The sequence below is a fragment of the Primulina huaijiensis genome, chromosome 11 (genome assembly GCF_012295235.1).
Source record: "Primulina huaijiensis isolate GDHJ02 chromosome 11, ASM1229523v2, whole genome shotgun sequence".
NCBI classification, from domain to species: domain Eukaryota; kingdom Viridiplantae; phylum Streptophyta; class Magnoliopsida; order Lamiales; family Gesneriaceae; genus Primulina; species Primulina huaijiensis.
In genome coordinates this window covers 20,819,629-20,841,582 of record NC_133316.1, presented here as the reverse complement: position 1 = coordinate 20,841,582, position 21,954 = coordinate 20,819,629, and the positions used below count along the sequence as shown (strand labels likewise).

General features: G+C 33.0%; 2 protein-coding genes and 1 pseudogene across 2 annotated transcripts; 1 reads left to right on the top strand and 2 right to left on the bottom strand.

Annotated features, from left to right (window-relative positions):
- Window positions 1-3,791: 3,791 nt before the first annotated feature.
- LOC140987946 (rab GTPase-activating protein 22-like) lies at window positions 3,792-12,938 on the bottom strand (annotated as a pseudogene).
- A 3,613-nt stretch (window positions 12,939-16,551) lies between these two features.
- On the top strand, window positions 16,552-18,049 carry LOC140988471 (uncharacterized; the record flags this gene model as incomplete). The annotated part of the gene is made up of 3 exons (XM_073457479.1): window positions 16,552-16,640; window positions 17,529-17,803; window positions 17,889-18,049. Coding segments are annotated over 3 exons (525 nt in total), but the record flags the coding sequence as incomplete, so codon positions are not given.
- Window positions 18,050-20,182: 2,133 nt separating this feature from the next.
- On the bottom strand, window positions 20,183-21,112 carry LOC140988470 (polygalacturonase-1 non-catalytic subunit beta-like). Its single transcript, XM_073457478.1, has one exon. It carries the CDS (start codon window positions 21,110-21,112, stop codon window positions 20,183-20,185), a length of 930 nt encoding a protein of 309 aa, XP_073313579.1.
- Window positions 21,113-21,954: the final 842 nt, after the last annotated feature.

Genomic DNA, 21,954 nt, shown 5'->3' with positions numbered 1-21,954 from the left:
TTAAGCATATAATAAAAAAATCTATCTTATATATGATTTAAATTTAAAAGTCTAATTGCATAAAATTAAAGTATATTTACTAAATTAAATAAACAATTTTTAAAAAAATAAAAAATAATAAAATAAATATTAAATTATAAAAATTTATGATGTAAATATACGATAAATATTTTTTCAAATATTCAATATATAAAAATATAGACAATAATTATTAATTTTATTTTAAAAAAAATTAAAATTTTCGAGTCAACTATTTTTTCGGATCAAATATCGAGTCTAACCCAACCTAACCCGAACCTAAAAACCCCAAACCCGAACATGATTTTTTCGGGTCGAATTGTGTCGGGTTGAGGGTCTGATCCGATTTTGACACCCTTAAAAAAGCGGTCCATCATTGTACAAAGTGTATGGAATTTTGTTTGTTCAAGGAAGCTAAGAGGATCTTGATATGTGGGTCATTGTTATTTTATAATAGACAAAACCTATTATGAGATGTTTCATGAGTCAATTTTGTAACACGGATCTCCAACTCGTATCAGAAGTATTAATTTTCATTGTGAGTATAAACAGAGTCGACTCGTTTCACGGATAAAAATCTATAAGACCATCTCATAGAAAACCTACTCTTTATAATATACACACACACATAAAATAGTATTTCTCCCATAAAAACAGGAAGTAAAGGTGCGAGAAAAAAGTTTTTTCGAAGCGTATAGTTATTAATCCAGTTCACAGTCTTACGCATATAAATATGTGAGGCATGTCGACCTATTCCGTAAAGTAATATTTTTGACATAAAAAGTAATACTTTCATGAGTCGAATTGGTTAAGAGATTTGCCTCACAAAATTGGCCTATGAAACTGTTTCATAAGAATTTTTGTGTTTTTGAAATACATCTTCATTGAAGCAATCATAAATTTGAATCATATAATATAACGTATACTTCATATAAATATTCTACTTCTTTATAAACTTTAGTATATATATATATGTGCATCGCGTATCAAAATCGATAATTAAACTTAAAATGTCATGACCATTAATCTTGGGTTTTCTTGGAAAAAAGGCCGGCATCTCAAACTCATGATGCTATCTATTTCCCTTTAACTCATGCTTGAACAAACAACCACACAAATGTCATCCCCAAGCTAGAACACCAAAATCTAGCTAGAATTATGAAGTTTGTGGAATACACGTTTTCATAAGTTTAGTTTTTTCGAATAACTCAATGAAAAATTGTATTTCTCGTCTTCTATTTGTTTCTTTACAATTTTGGTATACTATGTTGTATAATTTGAGTTTTAATGTCGTAAACTTCAACTAACGTCATATCGATATAGGAATACAAATATGTCAAACTAAAACTGAAATTCAATGAGATGGATGACAAAAATTATAAATAAACAATTTAAATTGTATTAAGCAATGCAGTTTTCCTAAATAACTTAATAATAATATTTATTTAATTGACTGACACTGATGATAAACATTGAAAACAATTAATGGCACCTTAATAAAAAAAATAAATTAAACTAATTATTGAAATAGTTGACAGCCGGAGTGATAAGATTGATTGTGGAAAATTTATGTATTGTTTTCATATTGAAACGGTCATTTTCGCTTTGCTGGACACTTTTCTCGAGTCTAACTGATTTTGAGGACTGCTGTCAATTGGGCTCATCAGCTAAACCGATGATTCAGTTGGGATCGTCAACTAGATTGAACCAAACTAATGAGGTCTACTGATTTCAGCCTGTGTAGAACCAGTATCTTCATCATCATTTATCAGTATCGTACACTCCGATTCAGACTTTGATTTGTAAAGATGACTTGTAGATCATTGTCTTTGATTCGTAACTCATACTCAATTGTTCTATTTGGATAATTGAACTGATCATGCTGACCAAAATATCGCAACTGCTCATACCTAACTGATCATTGCTGATCAGCCAAATTGATGAGCTTTAATGTCATCAGTTTGCCTAGATAACATCTGATTTATCTCAATTGACGTGAAATATGATTGTCCCTAATGGCGTTTTATGCTTAGTTGTTTTGGCGGCTCATCATTTGCATCATCAAGCTATGAGATATCATCAAAACACTGCAGCTAGCCGGATTTTCAGTTTGACTAAATTCGAGTTTCGGCTTTCATCTTGAGTAATCAACTTTACACTTTAGTAAATATATTAGAAACACAATAAAAAAAATTTTGTTATAATCAAAATTAAGATTGTTAGAGTTTCTAAATCGAAGAAATAGTGTGATGTACGTAGCCTAAAGGGTAAGGTTGGAAAAGTGACCTTAAATCTACTCATTGTTGCTCATGAAAGCATGAATCCACGTGGAAATATTTACGATTGGGGATTATATTATTTCCAAAGAAAATTAAAATATGTTTTATGCTATATCACATTTGAAAATTCTTTGGTGGGGTTTTAATCCTGGATCTATTTATTATATATTCCTCCCTTAATTGGCATGATCAATTTAAATGAGAGCCGTTTTCATATATAGTAACTAATGTCATTTTAAATTTTACCAAATTCTTATAATTTTGCATGAATTTTAGTTACACCATTGACAATTTGACATAATAAAACTTACTTGTTCACTAATCAATATACGAAATATTATTTAGATATAATAACATTTCCAGGTTGGCATTATATATATAGATATAGACATATCTATAGATATATGATGAAATTCATTTCATTGGAAGCGACAGAATAGTTTAGTCGTTAATCAATCATGGAGAGGGAAGGATACAATTTTGTGGCAGTAATTTGTATGGTGGGCGTAGGAGACAATCTTAATTTTGATTATAACAAAAAATTTTTTTATTGTGTTTCTATGTATTTACTAAAGTGTGAATTTTGCTTACTGAGATGGAAGCTGAAATTCGAATTTAGCCAAACTGAAAATCTGACGAGTTACAGTGTTTTGGTGATATCTCTTAGATTGGTGATGTAAATGACTAGCCACCAAAACAACTGAGCAGAAAACGCAATTAGGGACAATCATATTTCACGTCAATTGATGTAAATGACTAGCCACCAAAACAACGAGTTGCAGTGCTTTGATGATATCTCATAACTTGTTTTTGAAATACATTTTTTTACCTATGAATAAATGATAAAGTGGAAAATTACCTATGAATAAAAAGTATATTCATAGGTAACTCGATATTCTTCCTAACAGCAACAAATATCCCCTCGGGAAAACTTCCCCCTATGTTTAAATGAACATTTAGCCATCTTCTATTTATGTTCTACCTTCAGTGGCACATACACTGGGGAAAACGCATTGCAAAGACATTCATGATCGCCTATATAACTTTAACAAAACCCACAAAGCAGATCCCACCATGAGCAGGTTATTGTTATGAAAACTCAGACAACTATGCCTAACATCATTGAAGAAGAGCGAGAAGGATCCAACTGTCTTTTTGACAGATAAAAATGGGGATGCACATCCTTTCACCAATACCTACTACTCTAACGTATTATCGTATGATTCGGTTCTTGGAGTTGACCAGCAGCTATTGTTCAATTACAACACATCACAACTAGACCTCGAGTACGCAGAGAAGTTGAAAGTTTTCGGCGGGAATTTACTTTGTCAATAAGTAGGATGGGTGGTCTAGGAGTATTGACAGGAGAGCAAGGGGAAATTCACAAGAACTGACGTTTCACAAACAAGAATAAAACCAACATTAAGTAGGACAGATTCACATCTAGCTCAAGGGGGGGAAGAACTTACAACACAGTACAAAAGGAAAAATGATTTATTCAGAATACTAAACAAGTTTCTGAAATGTAAGGACTTTTCACGGCAAAAACTTGGGGCGTATAAAGTTTCCATTAATTTTTAATATATTGTTCTTCGTCACATAGTTGTCAATTCGGATATGATTAAATTTGTCCATGTCGATACATAAATGACTCTTCAATGTCACAAACCATGCTAGTGTCTCCTATCCTAACCTGCGTGCTGCATTCTGAACTGATAGCAAAGCAAAGTTTCCACTTCAAAGTCCTGAGGTCAAAATATAAACCATCACATAAACTATACGCTAAGAAGTAACTGCCGGAAGAAAAGCAGATGATAACGCTGTTTTATGCAGAAAACTAATATATTATACATCAGTCATGATAATAAACAAAGAGATGAAAAAACAATCACAAAGCTGCTAAGTAATCCTTAAATATAAAATAGAGCAATAAAACAGTAAGAACATATATGACTTCTTTTTCCCACAGTAAGCCATTAATTCCCTCCATCAAACGTCTAGAGACCACCAGCTTATTGCTTATCAATTTTTCATTTTAACCGCCATGTCAGTAGAAGAGGATTTCCAAACTTTCAAAGAGATTACCATCGAAAAAAACTAGGAGGAAATATGTTTCACAAGAAATTTGTACCAATTTGGATACGTTATAGACTAATAGTAAATATTATGGAGCCAATGTATATGTATATTCCGCTCACAAACTTTGTAAAAATTCAAGTTAAATATGTCAAGGTATCAATCTTATCCCAAATTATAGCACCAAGCCATAAAAAATTTCAACTTAATATCCAAATATCTAAATTTATTAATACTATCCCCACTATGTTCTACGCCGACCACTTAAGAGACGACTCCATGTCTAAATTATCAAATGAAAAATTTGCAAATAGGTGAAAAGTATCATCCATAGATTTAAAAACAATATATAGATCTGTTTTTTTCCAAATTTCTGCTTTTTTTCTTTAAACATAGCCTACTTTTACTACAAATTCAAAAGTAACTTTCGTTGCATCCAACATGGTTAAAAAGTCCTGTTGTCAATGGTATCAGAGACAATATTCAATTTTCCTCTTTAATTTAATTGTTAAGTACTTCAATATTGCAAGATGATATTTTAATTAAATTAACAAATCTGAAACAGCTATCTTATTTTCAATGGTTTTCTTAATTACATGATTGCAAGATATACCGATATCTCATATGCACTTCTTTCAAACACAATATTATGGCTAACTGGCAAAAGAAGATTTTGAGGTTTTAGCGATGACAACGAGAGTTTTACCTTTAAAAAGAGTCCTCCCATATGCCTTTGAGGCACAGACGGAAGAATGACTTTTTTTATGCCACCGAAAGATAAATTTATGTTCACAAAATAGTTTCCATCAAGATACAGAACCTCAAGTAATTGGCAGCATCTCTGAGTGGCAAGGAAATTGATTCTCATCTTGTTATACAGCAATGACCCAGATTTAGTTGCTATTCTGAGGCACTGGACCATTCTTGATTAACTGTAAAAGCGAAGAGGATACAATTTTTTAGCACAAAGGCGAAAGAAAGAGCGAAAAAATAAACTGTACCATCTCAAATACCTGCCAAGTATTTTGGATTAAAGTTGTGGTTCCTTCAATTTTCTCAAACTTCTTATTTTATTTTTTAATTAATGAAGTATGTGTAACATGATGTATGAGTGAGAACATATATTAATTAGGAGTCCAAAAGTTTTAAAAAAAATTCTAAAATAAGCGTTTGAGGATGAACAAGAAAGAGGCCCAGGCAACCACGCCTGGCTGAAGTGGTTAGTGAGCTGCATTTGTGTTACATTTGCGAAGGAACATCAGTTAGGAGCTGGCCAAACACACGGCTAACAAAGAGTTAGGAGCTGGCTAAACACATGGCTAACAAAGCAGATTTTAGAGAAAAAATCACGTCCAAGACAAAGAAGCAGGATCTCAGTAGAACATTCCTGGCTGAATAGGTTAGTGGACGTTTATGTGTCGGATTCACGAGGGAACCTGATTCAGAAAATTCTAGTTTCTTATTCTTAGATAAATTCTTCAAAGATTGGGTTTTAAAATACATAATGGGTTCGTAGCATGACTTAAACTGCGGGTACTATTATATATAATCAGGAAACGATTTTTGAAGCTTAAATTGAGTTATATATCCATTATGTGATTCCATTTGAGATGTAGCTTATTACAATATTTAATATCTTAAAATGAAAAAAAAAATTAGACACATGCCTCAAACTTATTTATGTTTTCATTATCTTTTTTGTTAACAGCAGATATATAATGATAATGAAGCACTGCATTGAATTACTAATTTAGGTACGAGAGGCAAAAAAAAAGGTTTAAATAGCACTTAAAACTGTACTCCAATGGTGATTTATAATAAAAATTGCCATGAGCTCTATAGATATCACTGGTAGGTGTTACAAAGCAAAGATAAATGAATCGTGACATAAACACTTTCAGATGCAAACAAAAATGCAAAATAGGAAAAGGATTCAGTTAAATTTGAAAATTAACCTTGTAAAGGTACTTCTTTCGCAGTTTGATGGCGGTACGTATGCATCTCTTGACTCTGATCTTTAAAATATTATCATTGAATATCTGCAGAATGTATCAGAATAAGATACGTATTTTTAGAGAGGAAGATGGAGATGACAGAGTGATCGCATAGACTAGTTATGTTTCACATGCACAAGCCAACAATGGAATCCAAAAATCAGCTCAGGTTCCAGATCAGCAAAACCGAAAACTACAGTGTGATACTTATGATATGAATGCACGATCATTCTAAAATCATTTTGAGCAAATTATGGCGATTAATCCGGAAACGAAAAAAGAAATTTTGGTTCTAACCACTCTAATAAATGTAAAAGAAATAAGTAAAAAGAATGCAGCATGGGACTGAAGATTTTGTATATGATTATGTTTGTTAAATTTAGCTTATGAAAAGCTTATGAACATCAGAGCCTAAATCGAAATGTGAGTAAGAAGTACCATATAGGCCAACAACCTCAAAACCCACAATAGCATCATTAATCGCCACTCAGGTTTCCTATTGTGCGAATTCACTCCTTCTAAGCCTCGATCTTAATATCAGGAAAACTATCAATTTTTTTTACTATCGTGAATCGTGAATAAGTTTAGCTGAGCAAGTGAGAGGAAATACCAAAATATCAGTTTCAATATATAATCAAGAATCGATACTCAAAAATTGCAGTGTTGGTTCAGACAACTATAATCCACCTGCCTTTATTAGGTCATCAATTGAATGTGTTTCTCTGATAATTTTCTGACGATTCGTAATGAGAATGGCTGCTACACAAAAAACAGGCAATTCATCACCATTTCTTGCCGATGATAGAACGGTACGAATCTGCAAACGGTCATTCTTTGACCAGAAAGATTTTGTCAATCCGCAAAATGGTCTAGCAGATGTAGATCTCATTCCAGTGCTGTCTGAGATGGAGCATTCCACACCTTGTTTTGCAGGAGAACTCTTTGGAATACCACCATTACTATCTGTGCTTTCTTCTCCCAGTTCGGCTTCTGCTTCCTTGGGTAACTGAATAGCCAATAGTTCTGGGCAGTTCTCATCCAGATGACAGGTAAAGGATGGATCGAAATCAGCCGCCCATATCATCTACAGTTTTAAACCAAACGAGAAAAAATCATCTTAGGAAATACATATATTTTGGATTATATAATCCAATGTCCATTTTAATCCAAGACAGCAAATAGCCACTAAAAATCAGAATTTATCCACCACAATGCCCAGGACTCGAGGCAACCGTCTTTTTTTAAAAAAATAATAATAATAAGGCAACCATATCTTCTTTTTGAACAAAAATTAATGGCAACCATGTCTTATTTCCATTGAATAGGCAAAAAACAGTAAAGTTTCTTTTTTTGGGTCCAAGTTTCAGATTTTAGGTTTTTATAAATACTAAATATCTTATCAATTTCCAATTCAATAAAGCAGCAAAAATTGAACTTTCAGAAAATTGCACCCAATCAATTGTCCATGTTAATCCCTGTCACTTGATGATGGTAAAATAAACAACAACAAAAATTAGCCAGTCAACAAGAATTCACAAGGTAAAAGCATAGACAACTTCATATCTGCAGTTGAAGCCATGTGATTAATCTTCTAATACACATTCGATTCAGATAATTAGATAACTTCACACCTTTTTAAACATTTTGTTTTCAATAGTTAGTATACTAAATACATTACCTGTAGCTATATTGACTGCCTCTTAAGCTATGCTACAATGAATTTACTAAAATAATAGAGACTGTATTATAGAACTAACTAAGTAGAAAATATCTGAGTCATAGATAGGCCCATCGGCTAAAAACAGAGATCAATTTACAGCACAAACCTCCCACATACAAAGAGCTTCGGTGAAAGATAACTCCCTACGAAAAAGAACCAGCAGCATACGGAAGGCAAAATGAAGGCTTTCAGCACCTATTTCTGCTAGGTGAGAGAACATCTCCTTATCTGTAAGTTCTAATACATGCCATAGCACTTGCAACTGCTTCATGACACCAGTTGGCCCTTCCATCTTAAAGTTATCATGCTGAAGAGTTACAGATAATGAGTATTAGCAATTTAAATTACAAAGGTCGGCTAAACCTATATGTGTGTGTGTGTGTGCGCGCGCGCGCGCATACCATTCTCCTCAAAAGCATCTCAAAACACCAAAAAGCATCGGCATTATCCTCAAAAAGAACAACAAAGGGAGACAATAAATCACTCATGCCTGCAAGTTCAATAAAATCCAACATCAATGCCCGTGCCAATGCCATCAGAGAGAAACACAATAATCAGGAAAACGTTTCATAACAAAGGAAAAGGCAGAACCTTGGCAATATCCAGTTTCAGGATCAACCCAGGCACAGACAGCAAGAATATCTGACATGCGAGCCAAATTTTTTGTGTCCTCATAGAACTCGAGATGATTATCCGTTCTGACCACATCAACAACTGCAAATAAAGTGTACTTTTACCACAGCGATAAGATTCAAAACATTTCAACCATGGAACCAAGTTCACATAATAGTGGTGTAAAACATATCATTAGTTCACCTATTCGGTGCAGCGTCCAAAGCCATTCAGATACTCTGTCTTCACTGGCTGCCAGTGCTTGAGGTGTGGTTACATTTGTGATTGGTATTTCTGGTGCATCTGATATTCTAAGGCTGTCGAGCATCTCTCTTTCATATTCTGAATTATTTGACCAAGAAAGAGACTTGTGAAAATCAAGATGACAGCTTTCCCTTTTATCACCAGAAAATAGTGAGACATCGCTAGCTGGGAAAACATCGGTTTCCACAACAAGATCTGCATTATTGCTAATCTGAAAACTATGCATATATTCATCTTCATATGTCAATTTACGTCTTGAGGAACAACTTTCCTCACAGAGTCTGGGTCCTTTTCTATCGTTCTTATTCTTTTCAAATAAATTTGTTAAAGGTAAAGCAGGGAAATCCAAGTAACTTTCATCGCCATATTTTGACCCAGGTGTTTTATATACACATCGTGGACTGCAGTTGCACGGATCAGGAGAAGGTAGAAGACCAGAGGAATCATATGCACCTCCCATGGTGCTTCCTCGCATACTTGCAAGGTCACCGGAATCACTTGAGCTTTCTTTGCAACACGAATACGATTTATCTCTAGATCTGCTATCCAGAAAACGGTTACTGTCTTTTTTGTTTGCACTAGCTTCAGAGATTCGTCCAATTTGCACATCAGCATCCCTTCTCCCTTCATCTTTGGAACTTGCCCTCATGTCCATAACCTTAGATCCTATAACATAGGCTAGAGAACCAGTTCCTATGCTAGAGTGCATCATTTGGCATTGCCTAACAAGATCTTGGTAGCGTTCCCTGTAGCAGTTAATCAATTTGCAGTGACTCATTAAATCCATAATTCAAACATATGTATTTTCTAAAGAAAACGCACAAGGAGAATCCACTTCGCGGACAAAATTGAAATTTAAAAGAAAAGACAACAAACAAAAGTCTAATATGAATAGAGTTACAAATCATTCGAATCAAAATATACTCATTCTAACCCTTCAAATTCCATCTCCCTCAAGCACTACATATAAACTGATCATGGCTATTGGCAACACCCAGTACTATTCGAGACATCCTATGTGATGCAGAGTCGGAGTATTTGGCTGATTTTATAAACCTATGGACTACACCCAAAATTTTGGTGGCCTAAAAAAACCTTGACTTGGACATGTTACCGTCCCATGGAAAGGCTCAGCCCCTGCCCACACTTTGCAATAACAATGATTATTTTATTTGTTCAACTAGCTAGAATAAGATTTTTATAACACTACGTGTTATATCAACAACAAACAGGTGATGTTTGGAAATCGATATACCAGGTTATATCAAGATTAATTTCAGGCAGAGGAGCCACAACAAAAGGATAGAATTTTTCCAGTAGTAGATTTGAATAGAATGGCTGATGTCCATTACCTCCTGGCTGTCCTTAATTGCCTTCGATATTCAGTAGTGCTACTCAAAGTGTAACCTCCCAAAAGAAATTCCCAGACTTCTGCCCTTATGGATGGATCAACGCCCTGATATGCAAAAGAAGTTTTAACTGTCATCAATGTTAGCCCTTTTTGTCTGTACTATAGATAGGAGAAAGAGCTTTTTTTCTCGCTACCAAGAAAATATATTGTGGTCAAATTTTTAGCTTACAACAAAAGATCCTATAAATGTACCTAAGTGCAATCAACATCATAAAAATCAGTCAAGTAAACCAAGAACAAAAATATATCCGCCTTAACTGGTTCTATGAGTGCATAAATTAGATAAAACCATATAAAAATACATACATAAGTTTATGAAAAAATGATAAGTTCCAAAAATCCCAGAAAAAAAAATTTACACGAGGGTTATTACCATATTGTTGATTCGACGTTTTAATCGTCAATGATACAAAGGGTATGTGTGCTCATCAACTGGATGCCGAGATGGATAAAGACAAGTATGCTGAGAAAATATCATTTGCTACTCTATGTTGTTGGTATTCTCCAGCTTCCTTAATACTAGTCATCAAAGCACATACGTTTTATTTACGTAGTCTATTATGTGCATAATTAATTACTCACAGTGCTTTTAAAATTAGGTATCTAGGTTAAATGTGTGTGCAACTGTAAGGAACTAGGGGCCCAAAACAAGGAAGCCAACAACAACCAGTATGAGAAATAGTATCACATGATAGCCTTGATAATGTAGCTTGATAAGAATGCCAGCTCCATTTGCTAACCACTTTATGTTAAAAACAAACATTGTCAGGCATGCAGAAAAATATATTGGAGACAAGATACGATAATATTGTGACTCTACGGGAGGACCACAAAGAGTAGAGCAATCAAGCAATGACTGCATCTAGTTAAAACAATAAATAAGAAATGAGTATCAAGAGTGGGAGAGCGGTGACTATGAAACGATAAAAGATTTAACACAGTAACTATGCAAAATAGAGCTTCCTGTTTGTCATAAGAGAACCAAGAAAATTAAAATATAAAAATACAAGCCTGCGATTAAAGCATGTACCCCCAAAATAATTGATTTAAGCACTTTCTGGAAACCCAAAATCTTTCCATCACCATCAAAAGCAGCATGCCACTTATCTGGCTTAAGCATTTTGCTTATCTGTAGATCAAAACAAGGAGAAAAGGTTTGATTATTTTAAACATTCTAAATATCTATTTTAAGAAATTTCCTTTCTGTAAAACAATAAGTTTTATGAAATTAGAACTTCCTGTAGATAAAATCTAAATATTTCATTTGGTTGCCAAAGAGAATACATGCTTAAGCAAACTTCGCACCCAACTCCAATATATATTTTTATTATTTAGATCGTGGTAACAATTCCAGAATTGACCAGCCATTTTAACAGGAAATCAATATTCAACAGAAGCAGCTCTCACATAATGAAGACCCAATTACCAAGATAAGCATCCAAGGAATGGATTACTAAAAAGGTTACAAACAAAAATCTGTACAAGACAGAAGCAACAGCAAGATGTATATTCATAATGATTACCATCCTTTTCATAATTCAGGACAGATTGTTCAACTCAATATGATAATATTTACTCTAAAATTTAACACACGCGGAGAAATCTGACATCAAAGCATAAACCAGAAGTAACAAGAAAAAGGGAAGGAAAATTGACCTTCTGTGTGATATAAGAGTCATCTTGCCTTCCCCATTCAAGAAAAAAAGAAGGAAAGTTAACCTTCTGTCCGATAAAAAGATACCTACTACATATTTCACAAGTTTTTGAAAAACCAACAGTTGAGATGTAGGTATCGTCCCATTCAAAGAGAAGATAGATAACGAATGCACGAGTTTTAACAAAGAAAAAAAATTGGTAGATGGGAAAAGTATTAAAAAAGGGAGGAGCTGAGGTTCTTACGGCTATCACAACCTTTATTTGTGGTTGATGAAGACAAGGTTCCCAATATCTCGAACAATTGAGCTCACTCTCTGTAAATTCACAGCTCCTCCCTTCACACAATTCCATTGCTTCTCGTCACCGAAAAAAGACATCACCATTCACCAAAACCCCTCGCCGCCACCTTTATAATATACACGGCTATCACAATCCCTCGGCCGCTCACTCTCTGTATACAATCTCAAAAATCAGTTTACTCGTTCACAAATCCCAAGAGCACAACAGTACGATAAAACCGTGCAAACAACAAATCTGCGGAGGAACAGATATCAAACATGTAATATCGATAGCAAAAACAAATCAAAAACAAAATTGGCATCGAATATCGAATTCCGATTATGCTCAGCTGCTTCTAAGACAAAAAAATCTGTAGGAAATTCACGAGATACGCATTCAACGGAGAGGGAGCAGGGGAAGGAAACACAATGTACCTGAAGGGCCAAAACGATCTACGGCGAACAGAGATCAGACGGTGTATGAACTGAGAAGCCATTAATCCACGAAGACCGTTTCTTTGATATTGATTGTCGTCGATTCTTCTTGAGTTTCTCGTTTTCCTCGAGTATACTATATTTTTCTTTCCTTTTTAAAGTCAGTAATTAATAATTAATTGTTGCCTTTTCTTCCTGAAATTTGGTGTGTATCAGGTAAGACATCTTTACAAGCTTATTATGTTTTAAGTGATTTATTCGGTATGATACATTATTANTATAAAGATCCGTGAAGCCGTTGCACAAGAGACCTACTCTTTTAATTAATATGTTTTTATTTTGTAATTAGAATATTTTCATCTACATCGTTCATGTTATCAAATTTAAATCTAAATTCTCTATTTTTATTTTTTCGATTTGGACTATTTTTCGGCTCACAAATTTTTTTATAAAATCATGAATCAATTTTGTAAGACGAATCTTCTATTTAAATCACATACAAAAAAATTATTATTTTTTATGTCAAAAATAATATTTATTATTTTAAATATAAATAAAATTTATCAATCTCACATAAAAAGATCAGTAAAATCTTCTTACAAAAAAATCTACTATTTTTTACTTGACACTGAAGCAATGTGACATTCACATGAAAATGTCATATCAATTTTGTTGAAAAATATTAAAATAACAAAAAATTAAAATATTCATGACTCAAAATTATTTTATGCAAAACCATATATAGCAAATGAAGACTATTATTTTTCATCTCAGCTCTTTCCAATATTATTTGAGAACCTATATTTAGGCATTCTAAAATTTAAATATGATTTACATGTGGAACTTATTATAAGTGGAAAATAAAATGTTTCTAGATGAGTATTAACCACGTTTTCCAATCCTTAAAATTNTCATGTTATTTATCTCACCATATTATTAATCCATATATCTCATTTTTTAATCACTCTATTTAATATTAATCATTTACTTATCTCATCACACATCTCTCATTTTTTAATCACTCTAATTAATAATCATTTACTTATCCCATCACACGTACCAAACGGAGTCTAATAGTATTAACTTTTTATTGTGAATATCGGTAAGGTTGACTCGTCTTACATATAAATATTCGTGAAGCCGTTTCACAAGAGACCTACTCTTTTAATTAATATGTTTCCATTTTGTAATTAGAATATTTTCATCTACATCGTTCATGTTATCAAATTTAAATCTAAATTCTCTATTTTTATTTTTTCAATTTTGGCTATTTTTCTGCTCACAAAATTTTTTATAAGATCATTAATCAATTTTGTAAGATGTATCTTTTATTTAAATCAAAGACAAAAAAATATTATTTTTTATGTCAAAAATAATACTTATTATTATAAATATGAACAAAATTTATCTGTCTCATTGATAAAAACTAGTAAAATCATCTTACAAAAAAATCTGCTATTTTTTACTTGACACTTAAGCAGTGTGACATTCACATGAAAATGTCATATCAATTTTGTTGAAAAATATTAAAATAACAAAAAATTAAAATATTCATGACTCAAAATTAATTTATGCAAAACATATATAGCAAATGAAGACTATTTTTCATCTCAAAATTACTCACGCTCTTTCCAATATTATTTGAGAACCTATATTTAGGCATTCTCAAAATTTAAATATTATTTACATGTGAAACTTGTTATAAGTGGAGAGTATATCTTGTGAGACGATCTCACGAATCTTTATATGTGAGATGGGTCAACCCTATCAATATTCACAATAAAAAGTAATACTCTTTGCATAAAAATTAATACTTTTTCATGGATGTCTCAAATAAGAGATATGTCTCACAAAATACGACCTGTGAGACAGTCTAACACAAATTTTTGTCGTAAATGGAAATAAAATGTTTCTAGATGAGTATTAAGCAAGTTTTACCATGCGTGTGTCTATTAGAAGGAATTTCCTGAAAATTATGCACTTTCTGAATCCTGGGCAAAAACCACGTTTTCCAATCCCTAAAATTACGCAAAGATCATTTAAAAAAATAAAACCAATAAAAATGAACATTAAAAAAGAACCCAAAAAAATAGATAGAAATTTGCTACACATGATCAATGCCCGAAATATACACATAAGCAGCAACAGCTCCTGCGGTAACTCTAAACCACCCCTACAACTCTCAGCTAAGTGATCACTCTAAAGCAAACAAAAATCGAAAAAATGGGTACAAGGAGATTCACCCCACCGCCAGGCCAACCTGCATCAAGGACAATTAGGCTATCGGTTTCAAAAAATTTAAAGAAGAACTACTTGACAGATTACAGTTTACTTCATCGAGTATGTAATTGCCATTCAATGAGCAAGTGGCGCTCAAGCTCGAAATTACTGAGCCCCCTCTGTATGTGCTTGCAAAAAAATTTGATTTTTGATTGAAGCTTAACTTGTTTACACAACATATAAACTAAATATATATATAAAACTGTGTGCAGCAGAGAAAAAGCCCAAAAAATTGAGAGCTTCTACAACAAATTACCGGGGCATTGTTGTGACTGACGATGATGACAACGGCCATGGAGCAGCAATATTGTCAGTTAAATCACAGGTAAAGCTGAAACCTGTTGAATTATCATATACCATATTTGCCAGTACGTAGGCTCCCAAGTAAGCATCCTGCATCTTAATTACAAGAGAAAATTCTGTCAAAATTGGTCGTGTAGCTGTCCCATTAGTATGCTAAAGACGAAAAGTTTACAAAGTTTTGTCACATTGCTATGAAGCAGAATTCCAGAAGTAACATGATTGTGTTTCTTGATAGAATTTGATCTTGTGTGACAGAATTTTACCACAATAATCTATATACAAATTAAAGGAACTTAAAAATTAGATTTCTGAAATATTACAAATGAAGGTGGCAACAGAAAGGCCCTCATTTTTACTTACTTAATCCACCCAAACATTTCATCTTCTCAGGTATAAGCCATACTTTCACAATTTTCTAGATAATCATACTTTCAACTCAACTTTCATTCATCACTACTCAAAAGAATCTTATATGATTATATTATAAACCCAAAATATAATATGTAAAAATTTCATGCTAATTTTATCGAATAACTTTTTACATTACATGATTTGACATTTGCAGTAACAATTCTATTTTCCAAGAAAAAACAAAACCAAAGAGTTTATTAATTTCCCTGAAACTCCCAAAATCAAACCAAACAAGCCCCTTGTGTTCTCCCTCCTTTTCCAAATTCCCATCTTCTGATCACTCCCAATAACAGTCTAAAGAAAATAAAGAAGTGGGAGTAACTTAAATAACAGAATAGAAAAGCATTCAACAACCCTACATAATAATACATAAATATATGAATAGAACACAAATAAAAAAAATAAGCGGGAAGAAAAGTGTACGTACGTACCTTGTTGACCATATGCTGCTCCAACAAAAAAACAACAAACGAAGTAGCACATATTATTGCTTGCCGATTTGTTATCAACATTTGCCATGTAAGAACTTAATGAACTGCAACATGAAGGGCTTGGGGCAGCAACATTTTTGCATGCGGCAATCACATCGGATGGCTGTTTTAACTCCAAGGGACAAGCTACATATCCCAAAAGGAAAATGGTTACAATTAAAGCACGCTTATTCATCAGTTACACCAAATTACACAATCACGCTTACTCATCAGTCACGCAAGATCACAAAACAATCTTGCAACAAATAAATCTCAAAGACTCCACATCATAGTTGTCAAGTGTCCGTGCACCTGATTAATTATGATTCTTCTATACTTGCCGGATTGCCGTTGATTGTCCCAGGACAGTCCCTGATGTCTCTTTCTTTCAACAAGTAGAAATCCAAAAGTCGCTAGAGCGAATACCGTATACATGGTTAGAAACTTTCTCGACCATTACTTTCTAGCTAACTTTATTTTATATGTCATTTAGAGTCTCTCTTTATGTGGATCCCTCATATTGAAAAGATTTAATTTAGGAAAGGTGATTCATATTCCATTTCTATTCTTAATGAATGATTCTGGAAAAAGGGCTGTCTATGAGTATTATATAAAAGTTTGCATAGATGCATCCTAATCCGAAACAACAGCACATGCATGCTGTGAAAGTACATTTTTGGTCCCAAAAGATTGCCATGATGATGCATATAGAGGTTTAACAAATTGCACACAGTGCCATACAGTCAGGCTCAGTTTACCTTATTGTGTTTTTGGCATTGTTCCTATATCTGTGCTTGCTTTCCTAATATAATTTTTTTAACCCCAAATGAGAATTGTTGCCTTAACTATCTGTCACCAGTTTGAGAAAGATAATTATATAACAAATAATAATTCTCAGATAGTTGAGATGTTTATGCTACCGTGCGTATCACCAGACCATGTAGTGCGTAAGATTCCTTTGAGTAAACTTGGAGAATTGCTTGTAGGTGTGGCCAATAAATTCACGATTCGTCTGGATTTGTAGGAGTGTGTTGAAACTTTCTGCAATATGTTGTAGTTATAACTTGAAATCATTAGCATGCAATGAGATGAGTTTCTTTTGGATTCAATGCAGTACTCTATGTTTTGCATGTTTTAACTTCATGTCTGTTGATTGTAATGCCTGAAGTAATGCCTAATTTAGCTGCCTTGTTCCTGCACATTCTCTAAGAATTTTGCAACTGTAATATAATCTTTATGAGTCATGCAGTTAGCCTTTACTTATTGTTATTTCCCCATTTAGTCTACTTTCAAATTTCTTAGTCCTTTTCTTTTCCCCTACGTGGGCTAGACGGCATCCTGAGAGTGGTTATGTGCAAGGAATTAATGATCTTGTTACACCTTTCATAGTTGTTTTTTTATCAGAACACTTGAAGGGTAGCGTTGATACTTGGTCAATGACTGATCTTTCTCCTGAAACAATGTCAAATGTAGAAGCTGATTGCTATTGGTGTTTATCAAAGCTTCTTGACAGTATGCATGACCATTACACTTTTGCGCAACCTGGAATTCAGCTACTTGTGTTCAAACTGAAGGAATTGGTTAGAAGGATTGATGGTATATATGACCTTCACGAATTTATTCATCTTTAGTCTCTCTCTCTCAAATACGTGTCTCATTTAATCAACACAATCCCTTCTAGATCGTATTCTTGCCCATATTTCCATGAAACAGGAGATGGTGATGTGTCTTCAGCACCTTCCAACGCAAAAGTGGAGTCATGTGGAGCTAGAGATGGTGCTTCCTCAAGCTTATATGTGGCATACCATGTTCAACAACTCTCCAAGCCATCTAGCTGGTTGACTTGATCTGACCTGACACAACCTGACCCTACCTGACGGTGAAATAGTCCAACCCTCTCACACCTTTAGTTTTTTTTTTTTTTTTTTTTTTTTTTTTTTTTTTTTTTTTNGCTCGAGTCCCATTTTGTATTTGGACAAAATTTTACGTTTATTTGTCATCTTCTTTACTTCGGCAAATTCGCCTGTAAACCAGTTATTGAAACTCTTCGGTTGAATATATAATAATTATATATGTAGCATGTGGCAATATTCTAATTCATTAATCTCTGATGTTGAGACTAGCTAGATATGTTTATATTTTTGAGTTATGTTACGTGTACATAAATATTTGTACATCAATTTATACAACACAAAAAAAATTAAATTTGTCAAAATCTCGCTATACATTGAATATCAAATCTCGCGATATAATATCAAAATCTCGTTATATATTGGTTGTAAATTAAATATCATTATAACGATATATTGGTAGTACCTTTAACATTATTTTTATATTTTTTTAAGATATTTTTTGGCATAAATAATTAGATTTATCAATATATTGTAGATTTTCTATGTAATTAATATGGGGCCAATTAATGCAATAATATAATACTGAGACTTTGAATATTACTAGGATGCACGCACTTATAAAGTTTGTAGAGCCAAATAAATTAGAAATGAAAAGGAATTGCAAGTGACACGTGTTACGTGATTACCAAAAAAATAATAAAAGATATAATTCAATCATGATAAAACTTTATCGAGATATAGTTTGTTATTTAGATTTAATTTGGTCTTTTTTTAAAAAATAAAAAATAAAAAAAATTTGCTCTTCGCACTACAGGGATGATCATTTTTAAAATGAAAAGTTACCAAAATTCTCCGGCCATGGTGAAGTATCCATGGTGACCTTCGAATCATAGACTATTTAAAAAGTAAAAATATGTTGAAAAAGAATGATACGATATCTTGATTTTTCATTCATAATGTTTTGAATTTCATTTTTATCAGTGAATCTTGATCTAAACATTCAAAGAAATCATTAAAAATGTGTAAAAATATTTCTAGAAAATTATTTCGATGTCATGATAAGAGATGAAACTTACTTATAACTTCGTTTTAGTCCGCGTATGATATTAATAAATCCATCTATTAATTATTCGAGAATTTTTTCATGAAAAATTGTTTGTGAAATTGTCACTTCAAGTATTTAAAAAATGGAGTATGATTCATTAGTTTTTTTTATGCTCTACTCAAATAAAAAACTTTCGTAAAAGAAATTTATATGGTTTTTTTTTATGTCAAATGAATATTTAAGTTATTTTTTATTTGATTTTATTTAAAATATTTTTTAGAAAACGATGAAATAAATATCGTATTTTATCATTTAAAATCATCCATTTTTTTCAAATTCGTCTCATGCCCAAAAAAATTCAGGTATGGTCCCGGATGTTAGGAAGACTTCAATCTCGAAGATAGTGAATCCTACATTTAGTTCTGCTTTAACAGCTATTAATATATAAATCAGTAGAATGAGACGGTCTAAGAAATTTTTATTCGTGACACGAGTCAACTCTATTCATATTTACAATAAAAATTAATATTTTTAACATAATTAAAAGTAATAATTTCTTATGAATGAACCAAATAGAATATCTATCTCACAAAATTGACCCGTGAGACCGTATCAAACGAGATATCTTTAAACATCTAAAGGCCAAATGTGATAAAATATTAGCTTGGTTGCACTAGTACTGTATGTGAAAGTTAACTTTCAGTTATATTTTTCATCATGGAATTAAATAAATATATTTCTGTGTATGACTAGTGTAAAATTATTGTTTACTAGGTCCGTTGTGTACTTATATAGTCGATTCTTTTTTAAAATATCTAAATCTGTAACAAATTTTTGAAAACTGAACAGTTCCATTTCCAAATACCAGAAAACACACAACTTACAATACAATAATTATCCGAATCCTCGCGCAACTACTTAGTTTACATATGAAACAGAACAGATAAATTCCCTCCAAATTATGAAATACATTTAACATAGATTTTCATCATGATCACATTGATTCAGTGTCGAGTATCCATGCAAGATCAATTTGAGTGAACCAGTGGCATGCCTCGCCTTGTCCAGGTTTGAGTTTCAGTATCTAAAGACTACGTGATTCTCCGGAAATGGAGAAGTATCCATGTGACATATAGCAAGAAGGGTAATCACCGGAGCTCTAGTCTTAGGCTCAACTAAATCCACGGAATACAAATTAGTGGAGGAGAAAGAATGGCAGAAATAAGCTGCAAAGGGAAGAAAAACCTCGTGGCAGGCTACGATTTTATAATCGGTATTTAACTTTTTGAAGTTCTTGATCACAAGTTCAGTATTTGATCCTTGGGTGCTCTTGGACGATAAGGATATTAACTTTTTCCCACCGAGAGCTGACTTTGAGAAGTTTATCATTTCCTCGAGAGATTTTGGGCAGCTTCTCACTTCACCCTTTATCGCGGCTGCGTTGCAGTAAAAAAGAGTCTTTTCCATTGTTTCTTTGGTTACTCCAGGGAATAATCTGGCCATCTCTTTGATGTTCAAGGATATTTTAGATGCAATCTGAGAGGGGAGAAATGCACGGTCTGGAAGCGATTCCTCCAAGTTTGGGAGGTGAACCATGTTCCCATTCTTGAGTATCGAAAGCCTGAAGAATGAAAATACATCAGCTTCATTAATCTTTTGATCAAGACCTTTATTTTCTTGATATTCATCTACGTATATATTTCTTCTTTTTTCTAGCAAGACACCTTCAAGCCTAGAGCTACATGCTAGTTTTGCGATCGAACAGAAATCGGAGTCTGCAGAGAATTTAACGTTGTTGGATAACATGTTGGTGTAATATTTGCAGTCATCTTGAGTCAAAGGTGTGAGTTTCTTGAGAATGGTTTTTGGCATTTCGTTTTGCACATTTTCAGACCAAAATTTGATTTGGTCTGAAGCAAAAGGGGGAGTGAAGGTTTTTGAAATTGCCGAAGTGGTGTAGAGCAGGAAAGGGAACAGAGCAAGGAAAGCAGTAAAGGAATGACCCATTAGTTATTCAAGGGAGTTCAGCCTTCTTCTTCTTTTTTTTGCTACATATGTAAAGGGTATTTGTTGATAATGTATTGTATTTTATCTCTATATTTATTTCAGGAAAAGATCCAAAAACGCCGAAATCTTTGAATTGTATGTGGTGCGGACATATAGGTCGATATAATGAACCAATACGACAAATTGCATAACAAAGTGCACATGCCCAAGATGTTCCACTTGCCAATTGGACCCGAATGTATGGTGGTACTATTTCGCTTATTTGGCCACCAATATCATTTTGATTACAATTTTTTTTATAAAAAATATAATGTACTCGAGATTATGTCGGATCGTAGCTAATCAATCATATAGCCAAAACCATGAATCAGGCATTTGTATCGCGTCGGCGCTCAATTATATTACGATTTACAATATAATGTAGCATGCAAGAGTTATGTAGCATGTGAGAGCTAGGGATTCTTCGGGGACTTGTGGAGTTTGCCAACATGAAACATATGTATATTATATTTTATTTTTTTGTTATTTGCACTTTATTGACGACGAATAAATTGTACGAATTAAGGGGAGTGTGAATACATGAATAAAATGAAACAACTATCGATATTTCAAAATAGACTTGGGTCAAATAAAAAAAGAAATTGGGCCGTATGTTTTGAAATAAATTTGGTTCATCACTATGTTTTTGCATTGTCCATCTCGCTTTAGTCCATAATGCAATATGTGGTTTACTTGGGCTTTTAGGTCTCGAAAAAACCAAAATAATAATAATAATAATAATAATTCCATCCTGCTTATTTACAGGTAATTTAAGTTGGTAATGAAACACGAATATTTTGATT

Bases quoted from the DNA above. Each gene is read 5' to 3' on its own strand.
- LOC140988470 (XM_073457478.1), bottom strand. From the start codon at position 21,112: ATGGGTCATTCCTTTACTGCTTTCCTTGCTCTGTTCCCTTTCCTGCTC.